The following is a 14,362-nucleotide window of genomic DNA, read 5'->3' on the forward strand; positions in this document are numbered from 1 at the left end:
TGTGTGTGTGTGTCAGGCAGCAGAGGGATGAGGAGACCCCAGAAGACTTCTTCTACTTTGTTGATTTCCAGAGACACAATGCAGAGATTGCTGCCTTTCACCTGGACAGGTGCACACCCTCGTCTCCACCCATAATGCTCATTATTACTTAATTGTTTTTCCTGTCTTACTACCATCTCGGTTACACTCTGTGTATTTTAAGTGGTCTCTCTGGTGAATTTATGCCGCAGTGGTGCTCGAGGGTAATTTTAGTTTTTGTTCCACATCTGTCATTTTATTGGCCCCAGTTATGGTGCATTCGGAAGTGCAACAAATGTTTTTCTTTGGGTCTTTTATTTTAAATGCACAATACGTGATGCAAATGTAAATCTGAAAACGGGAAGTAAAAAAGCAAGTAAAATTGAGTTATTAATGGCTTCCAGTGCTGTGGACAGCAGTGTACCATGCCTATATTTTAAATGATGACCAGTTGAGAAGCACATTCATAAATGCTTAGTCATACATCAACATTTTGTTGTCAGCCTAGCAGCATGGCTGCAGGGTTATAAATGTCGACTGAAATATCTCGACCGTTATTGGATGGATTGCCATGGCATTTTGTACAGACATTTATGGTCCCCGGAGGACGAATCCTGCCGACTATAGTGATTCACTGACTTTTCAACTAGCGCCATCATTAGGTGTTTAATTTGTTCAGTGGTCAAATATCTGCAAAGCTATTGATATTCCCATCAGCCTCAGCTTTACTGCGCGTTCAGGGCTAATAAGCCAATGTTAGAACATGATCAACTTTATACCTGCTTCGCAACAGCATGTCACTGTGAGCATGTTAGCATGCTGACGCTAGCATTATTTTGTCTCAAAAGAGCACTGATGAAATTAGATTGTCATCTTAAAGAAGCAGAGGAAACATTCTTGTAGAAATATAGTAGAAACAGAATGCAATAATGTAATCCTAAAAGGTTTCTAACAAGTAGTTACATTAAATTAAAACTAAACTTTCCACCCAAAGCAAAGATTGCAACATGTTTGCCCAGGATTTCCAAACTAGCTGATTGTACAAACCGCGCACACGCACACGCACACGCACACACACACCTTTGTGTAATTGCACATTAGCTGAGGTGAGGTTATTCACTCTGACACACTGTCATCTGAGCTAGACAGTATTATTAAGAAGCCACGCACAATGATAAGTCATCGTTTCACCACACAAGACAGTAAACAACAAGAGTGCCACGTCAACAACTATCACTACAATTATTATTCAACTGTATATCTGCTCTTATTTAAAGTATCAGTCTTTAAAATGTAAGAATCTCAAACTGTTTATGTCATCAAACACAAACCGACAGATCGTTTCTCTGCTCTCTCTTGTTTATGCCGGTGTGCTCTCTTTCTCTCTGTTGTGTCTGCGTTGGCCTTATCAGAGCAGTCAGCAGTTGGGGAATATGGACGATCCGAGAATTCATTGTTGTTTGATTACTGTTGTGCAAGACATGAGTGAAATATGACCCCGTGGGGGAGGTATAAGTTCTTGATAGTGTGTATGAACACAGCCAGCTAAATTAAACAGCATTAAGACTGCTTGAATGGTTTGTTCATTGATACAAATCAATCACGGAATTGGTGGAATCAGAATTTACCCGGCCCTATACCCAGTCCTAGAGGAGACAGAGATAAGGATACCATCATCTTGACAGGGTTCTCATTACATTTACATAAAAACTATATAAGCATGAATTGCGTGAACTAAAAACTTTTCCTCACACAACAAAAGGTTTCTACTGGATTGTTCTCATCGACATCATTACATCTTATACATTTGTTTTTTTTAGAATCCTGGACTTCCGGAGGGTCCCGCCTGTGGTTGGCAGGCTGGTGAACGTCACAGGAGAAGTCCTCCAAGTCACGCACAACGAAGACCTACGAGCCGTCTTCTTCACCTCACCAGGTAAAGAACCAGCAGATTTCTTTTAGAGAAATAGTTTGACGTTTTTGCCAAAAGTAAGATGAGGAGATTAATACCACAGTCATGTAACAGGTACAGCCAGTAAGCGTGCAGTTAGCTTAGCTTAGCATCAAGCGAGGGAAACACGACTCAAGTGAAGATAATTACCACCATAGTCCATCATGTTTTTTTTAAAGATTATTTTTTGGGCAAATTAGTTTGATGGGACAGCAGTAGAAATGAAATGGGAGAGAGAGGGGGTATGACATGCAGCAAAGGGCCGCAGGTCGGAGTCGAACCCTGGCCCGCTGCGTCAAGGAGTAAACATCTAGATATGGACGCCCGCTCTACCAATTGAACTATACAGGGACCGTACCCACCGTGTCCTCTTCTGCTACAAGCAACCGCATGGGGGAGGGGGTGGGGGTAGTGTGTGTTCACAGAAGGCTTGTATCATGTGGCTGCACCGACAGTTTTCTCAGGGGGGGCGGCAGAAGCTACGCACTACAGCTTTAAGAGTTGCTGGTAGGCAGATTTTTTTTTTTTTTTTTTTTTAAAGGTGCACTATGAATTCCTGCATGGTTTCAGCGCAATTTCATTTTTTTCAAATTGTAAGCATCTCTCCTTGATCCGTGTCAAACAAACACTAGGGGCACAGCCTGTGCACCAAAACACAACAAAACACTCAATCAGTCAAACCATTTGCTTCATGTTTCCTGTAGCTTGAGGTACTTTGAGAAGTTTTGAAGTTATATTTGTACGATGAAGCTGCTCTAAGTGGATATTTTGTACCACTTTCCAATTTTCTGTCCCTTGTTATATTTAACATTTTTACGCCATACAATTATAAATGGTATAAACCCCATTTCCTGGCACGGGTGAATATGTATTATAGTTGTTTTTTTTTTATAAATTCCATCATTTCGCTCTGCTTCCCATCAGCGAACAACACGTGTTTCTTCGCCAAGTGTCTCTACGTGTGTAAAACTGAATATGCGGTGTGCGGGGGCCCCGACCTGCTGGAGGGCTCCCTGTCTGCCTACTTGCCCAGCCTCAGCATCGCGCCCCGCATCTCCATCCCCAACCCATGGATACGCTCCTACAGCTTCACTGGACGAGAAGAGTAAGGAACAGTCGCATTTGACCTCTTAAAATCTAAATACACCGTCTGTAGCCAGGATGCTGTTGGAAACGTCTCGGCCAAATGGTTTGGTTAAAGGTAACCTTTACTGTCTTTTACTGACTACTGTGGCTGAGACAGTTGGTGGCCTCCAGTCAGATTGTAAATTATAGTGCTTTTGAAATAAAATAAAAGACCAGATTTCTCGTAAATCCCGTTGATGCAGAATTATATCGGATGTTTATCTCTACGGTCAAAGGCTTTTCTAATTAGGGGTAACAGATGTGGAAGAGTGCTTTGTTTAATTTCACCCTTGTCTTTTCTTTATTACACCATCCACTATTTCTGTACCCTATGAAGTCAGTTTGCACCAGACAAACAGCAGCCTCTTTCTGTTTTGTTCCATAAAACGTGCTCAGCGGGTTTCATTATTGTATGAACATCATTATAATAATGTCTCAAAATCTTAAATAACCGAGGAGTCATTTTACAAACTGTTTTCTCAAATTTGTTCCACAGTCTTGTCAAAACATCACATCCAAATGCAGTGAACAGTTAGTGGATCAAAACTGGTGTCATTTATGTCTTTTTTATTTTTTTATTTTTTTTATTTTTTAAAAGGTGGGAAGTGAATCCCTTCTACTGTGACAACATAAAGCAGCTGTATCCCTACAACTCAGGCAACCGGCTCCTCAACATCATAGACATGTCCATCTTCGACTTCCTTACAAGTACTTTAGACCACTTCATCATCTTCTCTTCACATAAGCACTTTGACTTTTCCCATCAGAAAACAATCTTTCTACAAAGTGTTTGTCCCTATGTTACAGGCAACATGGACAGGCACCACTACGAGATTTTTACTAAATTTGGGGACGAAGGGTTCCTTCTTCATTTGGACAATGCCAGAGGGTGAGACAACAACAAAAAAGTCCCAGAGCGTTACATGAGTGTGAAATTATCCGTTGTGGTTTCATTTCCTCATCACATCTTGTGCTCAGGTTCGGGAAGCACTCTCAGGATGAGATGTCCATCCTGGCTCCGCTGTCTCAGTGCTGCATGTAAGTGGACTGTGGTAGAGGGCAGTGGAAACAGATGGTTTGTGGATTCCAAATTAAAAATTCATATAAACGAGCACTTTATCCATAACGTGTTCATGTCGAATGTAAATAAGGGAGGTCTAATGTCTCAGAGTTCTGTAAAAATGAATTCTTCTTCTCTCCTTTGCAGGATAAAGAGCTCCACACTGCTGCGACTCCAGCTCCTGGCCAAGCCGGAGTTCAGGCTCAGCCACGTGATGAGGGAGTCCCTGGAGGGAGACCCTTTACAGCCCGTCCTGTCGGAGCCACACCTCTTGGCACTGGACCGCAGGTTACAGAAGGTCCTGCGAGCGGTCCAGCGCTGTATCCGCAGGCTGGGCGAGGACGAGGTGATCACGAGGGACTTTATCAAATCCACAGCGAGACCCGAGACCGCCACAGCGGTGGAAAGGGTCAGGTAGCACAGGGCGAAAAAGGGGGTCGTCGATACACTTCGTAGCTGCTCTTTGCACCCCGGAAGCCTTCAAGATAAAGTGCAGCGAGCAAACCAGGCTCAGATGGTTTTAAGGAACAAGCCATAAAATGGAAGACGCTGTGAAATCTTCAGAGCGTGTCAGAAAGAAAGGAATCTCAGCGTGGAGGGCAAAAACAACCGCAAATCACCGCAGGCCTCGCATTCCTACCACACATCTTTTTGTTTCTCTCCTGTGTCATAAATTCCCCCAAGGGTGCCTTTTATGACAGGGATTTCACTTTCCATGTCCACATACACCATGAGGTAGATTTGGAGTTGACACATTTACATTAACCCTCGTGTTGTCTTCCCTTTTGGGACCCTCTCGTATCCCTCGGGTCAAAATGACCCGTGACTTATTTAGGGTTAAAAGAAAATAATTCTGAAATAAAAATGTACTTCACAATCTATTAACAAATATGGTCTTTATCTCAATTTCAAACAATTGAGATAATATGTTTGGGGAACGCAATCAGTCTCTACTAGAACCTTTTTGTCATAAGGTTATAATTCATGTTAAAAATCCACTGTGGAAAAAACCTAAGTGGGCATATCCAGAATAATTTTCTGAATTGAGTCAGGAATACATCTTTATCACAGAAAATAAGGCCATTGATTTTCAGGTAGAAAAAATGTATACTGAACTGGGTCAATTTGACCCAAATGTACAAGAGTTAAGACCTTTCAAAGACAAACCAAGTATCACGATTTGTTAGTTACATGAAGCTCTAGGTGCTCTCTCACTGTCATACACATGAAAATCAGCAATGGAGATAATATTCATAAGCAAGAGAGAGCTGTGATGCACTGGATCAGTTGTTTACCAAATGAATGCTGGGGAATATTGTGATTATGGCAAAGGAGATGTGTGTGTCCAGGTGATGTTATAATTATAAAATAAAGTTATATTGAGGAGAAATGATCACCTGCAAGTAACAGATGTCTAAGTGTGTGTGTGCAGATGCATGTGTGTGAGAAAAGTGCTACCTATTAAAACAGCCGTTTAGTTTCCTCCACCCTGTTTTCCAGACTCGTAATCCTTCTGTCTGTTGAAACAGCTCTACCACGTCGCTGTCAATTAAACCAGGCGGAGACAGAGTAATAGCTAACCTGAAGCAAGAGACAAATATGGGTTATATCATACAACCATAATAATAATAATAATTCTGAAGTAAGTCAATTTTATATGATAAATATGTGAATGTGTTTTCATCTGTGAACATGTTTCAGCTTGGGCCTTGGTTATTGTTCTTGAAACGTTCCAGGTCTGTGTGATGTAAACTAAGATGAATAACAAGAGCTATTTTTTTTTTGGTGGAGCTTTTAGAGTTGGGGAATGATGCCAAATGATGTCAGACATCAGCCTGACAAAGGCTTATAAGCAGCGAGATCACGCCATGTGCTCTCCACCTCCACACCACAGTTTATCTTTACTAAAACCCAGCAACAGCAGGAAGAAACATTTTAAACCTCTGTCGAAAAAAAATGAAGAATGGACGATTAGGAAATGAAAGAACAGACTGAACTTCTCCAAACCACTAATAGCAACCATTTTAAAGCATCAAATGTTGGTAGGTTCCCCAGAGCCAAGTAAGATTGTCAATGTAGTTTAGAACTTTTGCTCATTATTTGAAAACATCACAGCATGGAAAAATGACTTAGTCATAAAAGTCCTCTTAGCGGAAAAACAGAGATATTATTAACAAAGCATGTTTGAATATAATCAGAGTTCACAAAATAAGAATAGAGGAAAGGTTAACCTTGAAATGTGTGTAGAAATTAAAATAGACTTTTTATATGGGTTTTGATAAAGAACTGAATATCAATTATAAGATTTTACTGGACTGAGCGGTGCCATGTCTCCCCCTGGTGGTATTGGCTTCTAACAATATGATGAAACAACACGGCACTCGGCCTGCTCATGGTTCCTAGATGAAAGCGCTCCGACCAGTTGTGCGTGTGCACTTTGAGCACAACAAGCCGAGCGCCATCTAGTTCCATTAGAAAGTCAGACATCTCTATGGCCGATATCTCCAACACTGGGACACTCGCACCAAAATGATCTAGATTGAGGAAAAATGTATATTTTTGGGTAAAGTGTCCCTTAACTGGGCGCATCCTGAACTGCAACCACCATTACGTGGTAATTACAGTAACACAGTCAAAAGGTGCAACAATAAAAAAAGGAAGAAACCTGATACAAAGCGGAATTATTTTTACTTTTTTATTGCTTAAACTGCCATCTGGAACAATCTATACCAAAAGGATAAACATCTTTGCACATACAGGAGGTCAAACTGAATACAGGGTAGAATAGAAAAAGAATGGTCCTCTGATCGCCTGCAGCTCGCTCTGCGCTGCAGGCCTAACAAACTCACTGAAGGTCGGGCTAGCAGGAGTGACTGACTACTACCGTAAGCCCAAGTTAGGTAAGCTAAGGCAAACCGGGACAACTGCAGTGTGGCTAAAAACTGTTTTAGACTAAAAACCGATGACGCGGCTATTTACACAAAAACAAATATTTCGATAAAAAGGTGAGCCGAACCCCGGCCCACGCCCCTAACGGGTGTCATTTCCCGGGGATCGGGATACGGATCAGATGGAGATGATCAATTTAACTGGAAAGAAAAATACATAGTACTCATGTCCATTAACACAAAAAAAAAAGAAACTCTTCTCATTAGCCTGACTACCCTGCAGCACTCTGCACCAAAATCCAAATTTTTTTGGGGACACACAAACATGAGTGAATGAGACAAAACAGAAACATATGACTGGTTCTATGTCATTTCTGGTAACAGACGTGTGAGGCAGGAATAAAGAGTTAAGCCCATAATCCAGAAGTCAACAATTGTGTGTTTTGGTAAAGACCTTTAAAAACAAAATCTGAAAAGAGAAAAAAGAAAAACAGAGACTTAAACATGTTATGCCATCTAAATAGTCATGAAGCAGTTAAGCTAGGGAGTAACAAACAAAATATTTGACAAAGTTCCTGCTTCTGCACGCAGCTGCAGGTGGTTTAATTTCTTTCATTGTTTTTTTTGTTTTGTTTTGTTTTTTTAAATACACGCTTCCATTCATACCGGATCACTGGGTGCCTAAAACATCATGCCAAGTAAGCATAGAGAACAGATCACAAGCTACTCTGATGAAAAGACAGCCACCTTTTCAACAGGCAATAAGCAATGACACTAGTTTTAAATAAATATCTGCTCACTCTGCCCGTCAGCTCGCCTGTGATGCTTGATACATAAATACTTTAGATGTCCTGAAATCCATAAACCAGCTTTTTTTTTTTTTTTTTTTTTTTTTTTTCTCTTTCAAGACCTCACTTCAATGAACCTGGAATCGCCCATTTGATCTATTTAAAAAAAGAAAAAAAAAGAAAAGAAAAAAGTTTTAACCCATGACGTTTTACACAATACGATTACATACTGTTTTTGTCCGTTGACAAGAAGAAGCATTTATTTACTTTGTGGCACTGGACACCTAAAATAGAATTTATGGAAAAATAAGTGTTTACAAAAGACAGTTAAACATTAATTTTTTAAGATCGCCATCACTCCAAACCATAAGTTTATCATTTAGTCAATGATAATAATATAACAGATCGCTTTACCTATACTATGTATGATAACATTTTGATTACAAACCATAGCAGAAGAGTGACCAAGTTATTTGGTATACACTAAAAAAAAAAATTAAAAAAAAAAACTGAATACTGAAATACACTTAATACTCTTGTTTTTTTTTCTCCTTTCTTTTTTCAAGGCAGTTCTTGTATGGCCGTTCTACCGATTAAGAGGACGATAAGGGTAACAACTACTTCCTGTTTGGAGATCCAAATAGTCAGGGAACAGAACACACACACACTGCGTTTCCACGGCTGTGCATCTTTGCGGTGTGACAATAATCAACATTTGGCAACAGCCTGGTAGCTGCACAATAACATAAAAACCTTAAGTTGTACAAGCTCTCTCGAACTTAGCAAAACAGACTCGTCGTTGTCTCATCGTGCCAATCAAAAAGGGAACCAAAAACAACAAATGGAGCACAACCATTGTGTAGCTGAAACCTACGAAACATCGATGCGATCATTTTCTTCCTGCCTTCTACAGTTTCTAGCTTCTGCTCTACGCTGTATATCTACTCAAGCTTACTGACGTCTAAAAGGAAACTCTGTAACAAGGAAGAAGTAGTCCTCTCTTTACTTCAGTCTACAACCTAAATCTGTAACCAATTCACCAGAAGCGCCATGTAAAGTTTGATTGTCCTGTCTCATCAGTCTGAGACCCTAATGTCTTTCAGATCTCCTAACAATCCTGCTTTGTGTTTAAGTCTAAAACGAAAGCGTAACCAGCAAATACATATATATATATTTATATATATTTATAACATAGGTAACGTGTGATGGAACTGTGCCTACAAGGTAGCGTACAGCAGCTGGTACGAGCGCTGGTGAATGGCTGAAAGTCACCTCACAGTGACGGGGTGGTAACAACAAAACGATCTCCGTGTGTAAATCAAAAAACAATAGAAGGGGGAGAAAAGCCAAACAGAAAGAAGAAGAAGAAGAAGAAGAAAGTGACCAAAAAAAAAGAAGCAATTTGCATTGGTGGACCCTGGGTCTAAAAGGAGAAAAGAGGGAAAGGGTGGAGGGAGGTGGGTGGGGGGGAGACGCCCCTTCAGACAGACAGCGAGACAAAGCTGTTGTACTGTTGGATGTTACGTTTGAGAATGTCTGAACAGGGACCCAGGACGCGCTCGAAGCGAGGCCGGTCCAGCTTGACGCACTTCAGGGGGCCGCGGGCGACCACAGTGGCGGCGCGGGGACGGTTCATCAGCAGAGCAATCTCACCTAGAGAGAAAACACACACACACACACACACACACACACACACACACACACACACACACACACACACACACCACACCACACACACACACACACACACACACACAACACACACACACACCACACACACACACACCCACACACACACACACACACACACACACACACACACACACACACACACACACCACACACACACACACACACACACACACACACACACACACACACACACACACACACACACACACACACACACACACACACACACACACAACACACACACATCACACAACCACACTTTAAAATCTAAAGAAACAAAACATAAATCCTTTGACAACAGACATAGAATGCCATTTTGGTCGCGTGTTAGTACCACAGTTCATTTTACATCACAACACTACCACAGAACAATAGAAGATAAGACATAACACTGCTGTGATGGATTTAGTTCTTACCAAAGTAGTCAGAGGGTCCTAACCTCCCCACTTCCACAAACTCCTCGTTCTCTGAGCGACGCTGCAACACAGCTGCAGAACCCTGAAACGCGCGCACACACACACACACACACACACACACACACACACACACACACACACTTTTAATTTCTTAATGGTGAGCAACAGGAATACATAATACAGCCTGCATTCATTCACTAAATCTTTGTGAATCATACATTAGTTACAATGAAGCATATGGTCAATTCTGTTTAGGTTCAATCAATCAATAAAACAAATGAAGACATAAAAAACACTGAAAAGGTATTTACACTAAAGTAAAAATACATTAGAAGTCATTAAGGAAAATCTAATGCTGTAAGCTGAGTCACAACTGTATCACTTTAGTGCCATTAAGTGACGACAATACATTTGGTTTGATGAATATCTAATACTTTGATGCAAGTCATTTGTTTATAAATCTATATTCTTGATGAATCGGTTAGATATTGTGTTTACATATTTTAAAATCAGTAGAAAACAATTGCCCATAATAATTCACCAAAACAAAAACAAAAAAATCATAGTTAGGAAGCTGGAAGCAGTATTTGTCACATTTTAGCTTTTTATCATTTCAACAATCAATATGAATTGGTGGCAGATTCATTTTCTGTTGATCGACTAATCAATTACAGCCACTAATCAAACTGCCTCCCAAAACTGTTTGATGTAACCACGCCAACAGTCAATTAAATAACTGATTAAACTCAAAAGGTAGAGTACTGGTATTGTGAAATATGTCTATGCAGGCGTGTGTGTATGTGAGAGAAAGGCAGTGATGAAGTGTTTACCTCTAAGATGATGAAGAATTCATCGCCAGGCTCTCCCTGCACAACAATCTTTTGTCCGTCCTCAAACTGGACGGGCTCCAAGGCATCGGCGACTGTCAGGCGCTCCCATTTGTCAAGAGACTCTGAGAACACAGAAGAAAGGAGTCAGCTAAAATGACAGACAACCCTGTAAAAAATAAAAAATAAAATACCACTCAGTAGAAAGGCTAAACCTGTGATTGGTTTTGATTTTAGACGAGATATTTTTATATGCTCTTTTGGGGTTATTTTAATCTCTTAATCTTCTATTTGTAAGTCTTGGGAAGATGAGGAGGATTTGGAAAAATGAACCTACCTAGAATGGACACTTTCCTGAGGAACTCCTCATACATCTTCCTCTTTCTCAAAGTGCTTCCCTGAAGAGAAGGATATTCAGTTTTCGTGTTAGTTAGGGTAGTTGAAGAATATGAAAATAAGAGTGAGGCCACACCTACAGGCATTCATTCACAAGCTTTATGAACAGTGGTCTTTCTTTGCATTACAGAGCCACATCTCCTCACCATGAGTATTCTCCTGTAGCTGTCTCTGTCGATGCCCCACAGCTTGACATTGGTCTTGGCTCTAACTGTGGCCGCCCTCGGGGTGCCGTATATCAGGGCCAGCTCGCCAAAGCTGCCTCCCTCCCCGATGCTTGTCACCCATTCATTGTTCACATACACCTGGCAGATTAGCGGGGTAGAAACAAAAAAAGAGGTATTACAATGCAACGGTGACAAAAGGAACAAACATTTTCGGAGTTAATTATGACGAGGAACCGATACTTACATCCATCTCCCCTTGGTCGATGACATAGAAATTGTCCCCTTCGGTGCCTGGGTGCGTACAACAATAGCGTTAGAATCGCACAAAGACATGCTAAGATTTAGTTTGTTCGACTAATCACTGAAAAGACGTCATCCTACCCTGCAGAATAACCGTTTCCCCGGCGATGTAGGTGACTGGAAACATTGCATCAAATATGTCACTGGAAAGGAGCAGATTTGTGATTTGATAAGCATAACAGAGTTATCAAAACTTCATTTATAAAAAAGAAAAGAAAAGCACTGTTTAAGCCGGGTACCTCCTCTCGTTGTCGTCCAGGTGTGAGAAGAGAACGTTCTTTTCAATAGCTTTGGCCAAGGCTGCCATCGTCTTATAGTCTTTTGGAATGACCTAAGGTAAAACAACACAGAGGTGACCTTTCATAACACTGTTAGGATCAGATTGTCGATGTAGATTTACGTGTTGCTACACTTTCGGAGCTGCTTGCACGCATGCGTGGCTAACCTTTCTGACATATGAAGCGGCATCCTCCTCTGTGTAGACCTCTGCGCTGAAGGCTCCTCTCCGCCGGCGGCCCTTTACCACAGGGTTCATGGGTGGAGACACCTCCTCATCGCGCGAGTCTGAACGGGAACTGCTGGCCTTCTGCTGGTTCTGAATCTGCTTGGTCTCCTCCTGGTAGGGAGGGGAGGGGAGGGGAGGTAAGGTGGGGTTGGGTATGGTGTGGTGGGGTTCATCTCAGTTGTGCAATAAAGTGCCCCACAAAGTAACACACACATCATAACAATACGCTACAAGACAAAAATCCAGTAATTAAGAGGATGATAAGCTATAAAAGAATTCTAAAATAAATCCTACCTTGAATTAATAAGCCAGCTAGCAGCTAGTTAGGAGTGTATCGTTCAACCTTTAAGCTAGCAGACAAGCAGTAGTTTCAGAAACACTTTTGCAGACAAGTCATGGTAGTGGTAATGTGGAATTCCAGTGTGCAGTTGTGTGTTTTGATTTAATTTATGAATTGATTGAACCTGAAAATGAGCATAATATAGGCGCTTTAAAGCTCTCACTCACCATTGGGAACTGTATGAAGGTGTTGGATGGCCTTCTCCATCAACAGAGGCTTCAACACTGGCATATCTTCTAATACAAGGCTATTTTAGGTCTACTTCCATCCTACCTTCTGACCTATATTAGTGTAAGTACTATCAGGGCTTATAATCTTCTCTTCCAGGATCTTTTCCTTCTGTCTGTTACACAGGTTAGAAATGAGATCTCCCTCTACATGGAACAAGTTACAGAAATCCATGAAACTTAATGAGCTCGTCTCATTGGCCGCTTTTAAAAGGATGTTGACTGACTTGGAGGCAGCCACATCTGGCTGCAGATGTTTTGCTTGATGTGTTTAGGATTGTGGTTGACTGGGAGGGATTTGTTGTTTCTGTTGTTTTTGTGTATTTTGTGATTGTATGCTTGGCCAGGACACTCTTGAAAAAGACATTTTTAATCTCAATAGCTAAGTTTCCATCCACTTGTCAAATTATCTGAAATTCGGTAAAAAACTTTGAAAATCTTTTTCCGCCATTTTGAATTTTTTGAAAAACACATTTTGTAGATCTCCTCCTACACCGTAGCTCCAATTGCCACCAAATTTCTTCATGAATCACCAGTGGATCACGCTTATTACAAGTGGTGTAAAGCATGTCCATATCTCAACTGAACTTTGAAAGGGGCGTGGCTCTGGCCATAAATGGACAAAAATTAGCAACCGCAAGGCCAATCATCACAAAAAATTACAGGGTATGTTCAGATCAGTGCCCTAGATCTATCCAGACAGTTTTATGTACATACGCCACTAAGGGGCACTACAAGGGCAAGATAAGTGAAGGTATTACACACATTTTACTGTAAATCATATATTCATTGTCCAATCATCAAAAATCTCTCCGGATATGTTCTCATAAGTAACTGAACCACGCCCTTAAAGTTTCATTCAAATTAAACACCAAGGGGTGCTACAAATGCAAACAAACTGCAGGTGACATAGTGCAAATCAGTCTATAAATGACTAAATGTTTGTCCAATCAACACAAAACTTCCAGGAAATGTCTACATAATGACCTCACACATGCACTGCAAGTCTTATTCAAATTGACCACTAAGGGGCGCTTTAAATGCACAATAACTGGATGTGGAATGACCCAAATCAAGGTTTGAGCTTGGAATCACAGCTTGCAGCTTCATTAGCGATTGTTTTTGTGTTGGTCATTTGCTTTTATCAAATCGCCATGAGCTCGACTGAGCTACAGATCACACTGAGTTGAAAATAAATGTTTTTGACAAATCAGTTGTAGGCATTTTAAACAAAGTGCACAGTTTGTCCAATCGTTACAAAGCTTGCAGGAGATATATATATATATATATATATATATATATATATATATATATATATATATATATATAAAAACACCTGTGAATCGCCGCTTGCAGCAATATTTGTATTTTGAGGTTATACCAGAATAGGTTTACATGGTTTCTTTTATGTAAAAAAATAAATAAAAAATAATAATGTTGTACTGCACATTGCTGCAGATCCTGTTTTCACCCTGTGTGTTTAGGTCTCTGTTTAGCAACAGAGTGAGACATCTCACTTCTTCACTATCTTTGTTGGGAGTCGTAGATGTGCAATAGCTAGGTAAGATAACATCAGCTAGATAACTGTTTCTCCATCTTTGGTCAGTACAAGGCAGGATTAGCTGGGCGACTTCTTCTAAACGAGGGGCACTTGTGGAATAC

At 40.7% G+C, this 14,362-nt stretch overlaps 2 protein-coding genes across 2 annotated transcripts in view; one reads left to right on the forward strand and one right to left on the reverse strand.

Moving 5' to 3' along the window:
- fam20a (FAM20A golgi associated secretory pathway pseudokinase) overlaps positions 1-4,760 on the forward strand; it is a 9,505-nt gene extending 4,745 nt beyond the window's left edge. The window contains exons 5-11 of the mRNA XM_032502160.1: positions 17-109; positions 1,839-1,954; positions 2,894-3,074; positions 3,693-3,802; positions 3,902-3,983; positions 4,073-4,132; positions 4,302-4,760. Coding sequence (XP_032358051.1) covers positions 17-109; positions 1,839-1,954; positions 2,894-3,074; positions 3,693-3,802; positions 3,902-3,983; positions 4,073-4,132; positions 4,302-4,572 — 913 coding nt within the window. The 3' untranslated portion in view covers positions 4,573-4,760. The remainder of the gene's footprint in view (positions 1-16; positions 110-1,838; positions 1,955-2,893; positions 3,075-3,692; positions 3,803-3,901; positions 3,984-4,072; positions 4,133-4,301) is intronic.
- A 2,075-nt stretch (positions 4,761-6,835) lies between these two features.
- prkar1ab (protein kinase, cAMP-dependent, regulatory, type I, alpha (tissue specific extinguisher 1) b) overlaps positions 6,836-14,362 on the reverse strand; it is a 10,770-nt gene continuing 3,243 nt past the window's right edge. Inside the window, exons 3-11 of the mRNA XM_032502817.1 lie at positions 12,074-12,244; positions 11,868-11,959; positions 11,710-11,771; positions 11,573-11,619; positions 11,308-11,466; positions 11,103-11,163; positions 10,769-10,890; positions 9,939-10,020; positions 6,836-9,483 (exon numbers count right to left, since the gene is read on the reverse strand). Coding sequence (XP_032358708.1) covers positions 9,311-9,483; positions 9,939-10,020; positions 10,769-10,890; positions 11,103-11,163; positions 11,308-11,466; positions 11,573-11,619; positions 11,710-11,771; positions 11,868-11,959; positions 12,074-12,244 — 969 coding nt within the window. The 3' untranslated portion in view covers positions 6,836-9,310. The remainder of the gene's footprint in view (positions 9,484-9,938; positions 10,021-10,768; positions 10,891-11,102; positions 11,164-11,307; positions 11,467-11,572; positions 11,620-11,709; positions 11,772-11,867; positions 11,960-12,073; positions 12,245-14,362) is intronic.

Source organism: Etheostoma spectabile, chromosome 21 (assembly GCF_008692095.1).
Source record: "Etheostoma spectabile isolate EspeVRDwgs_2016 chromosome 21, UIUC_Espe_1.0, whole genome shotgun sequence".
NCBI classification, from domain to species: Eukaryota; Metazoa; Chordata; class Actinopteri; order Perciformes; family Percidae; genus Etheostoma; species Etheostoma spectabile.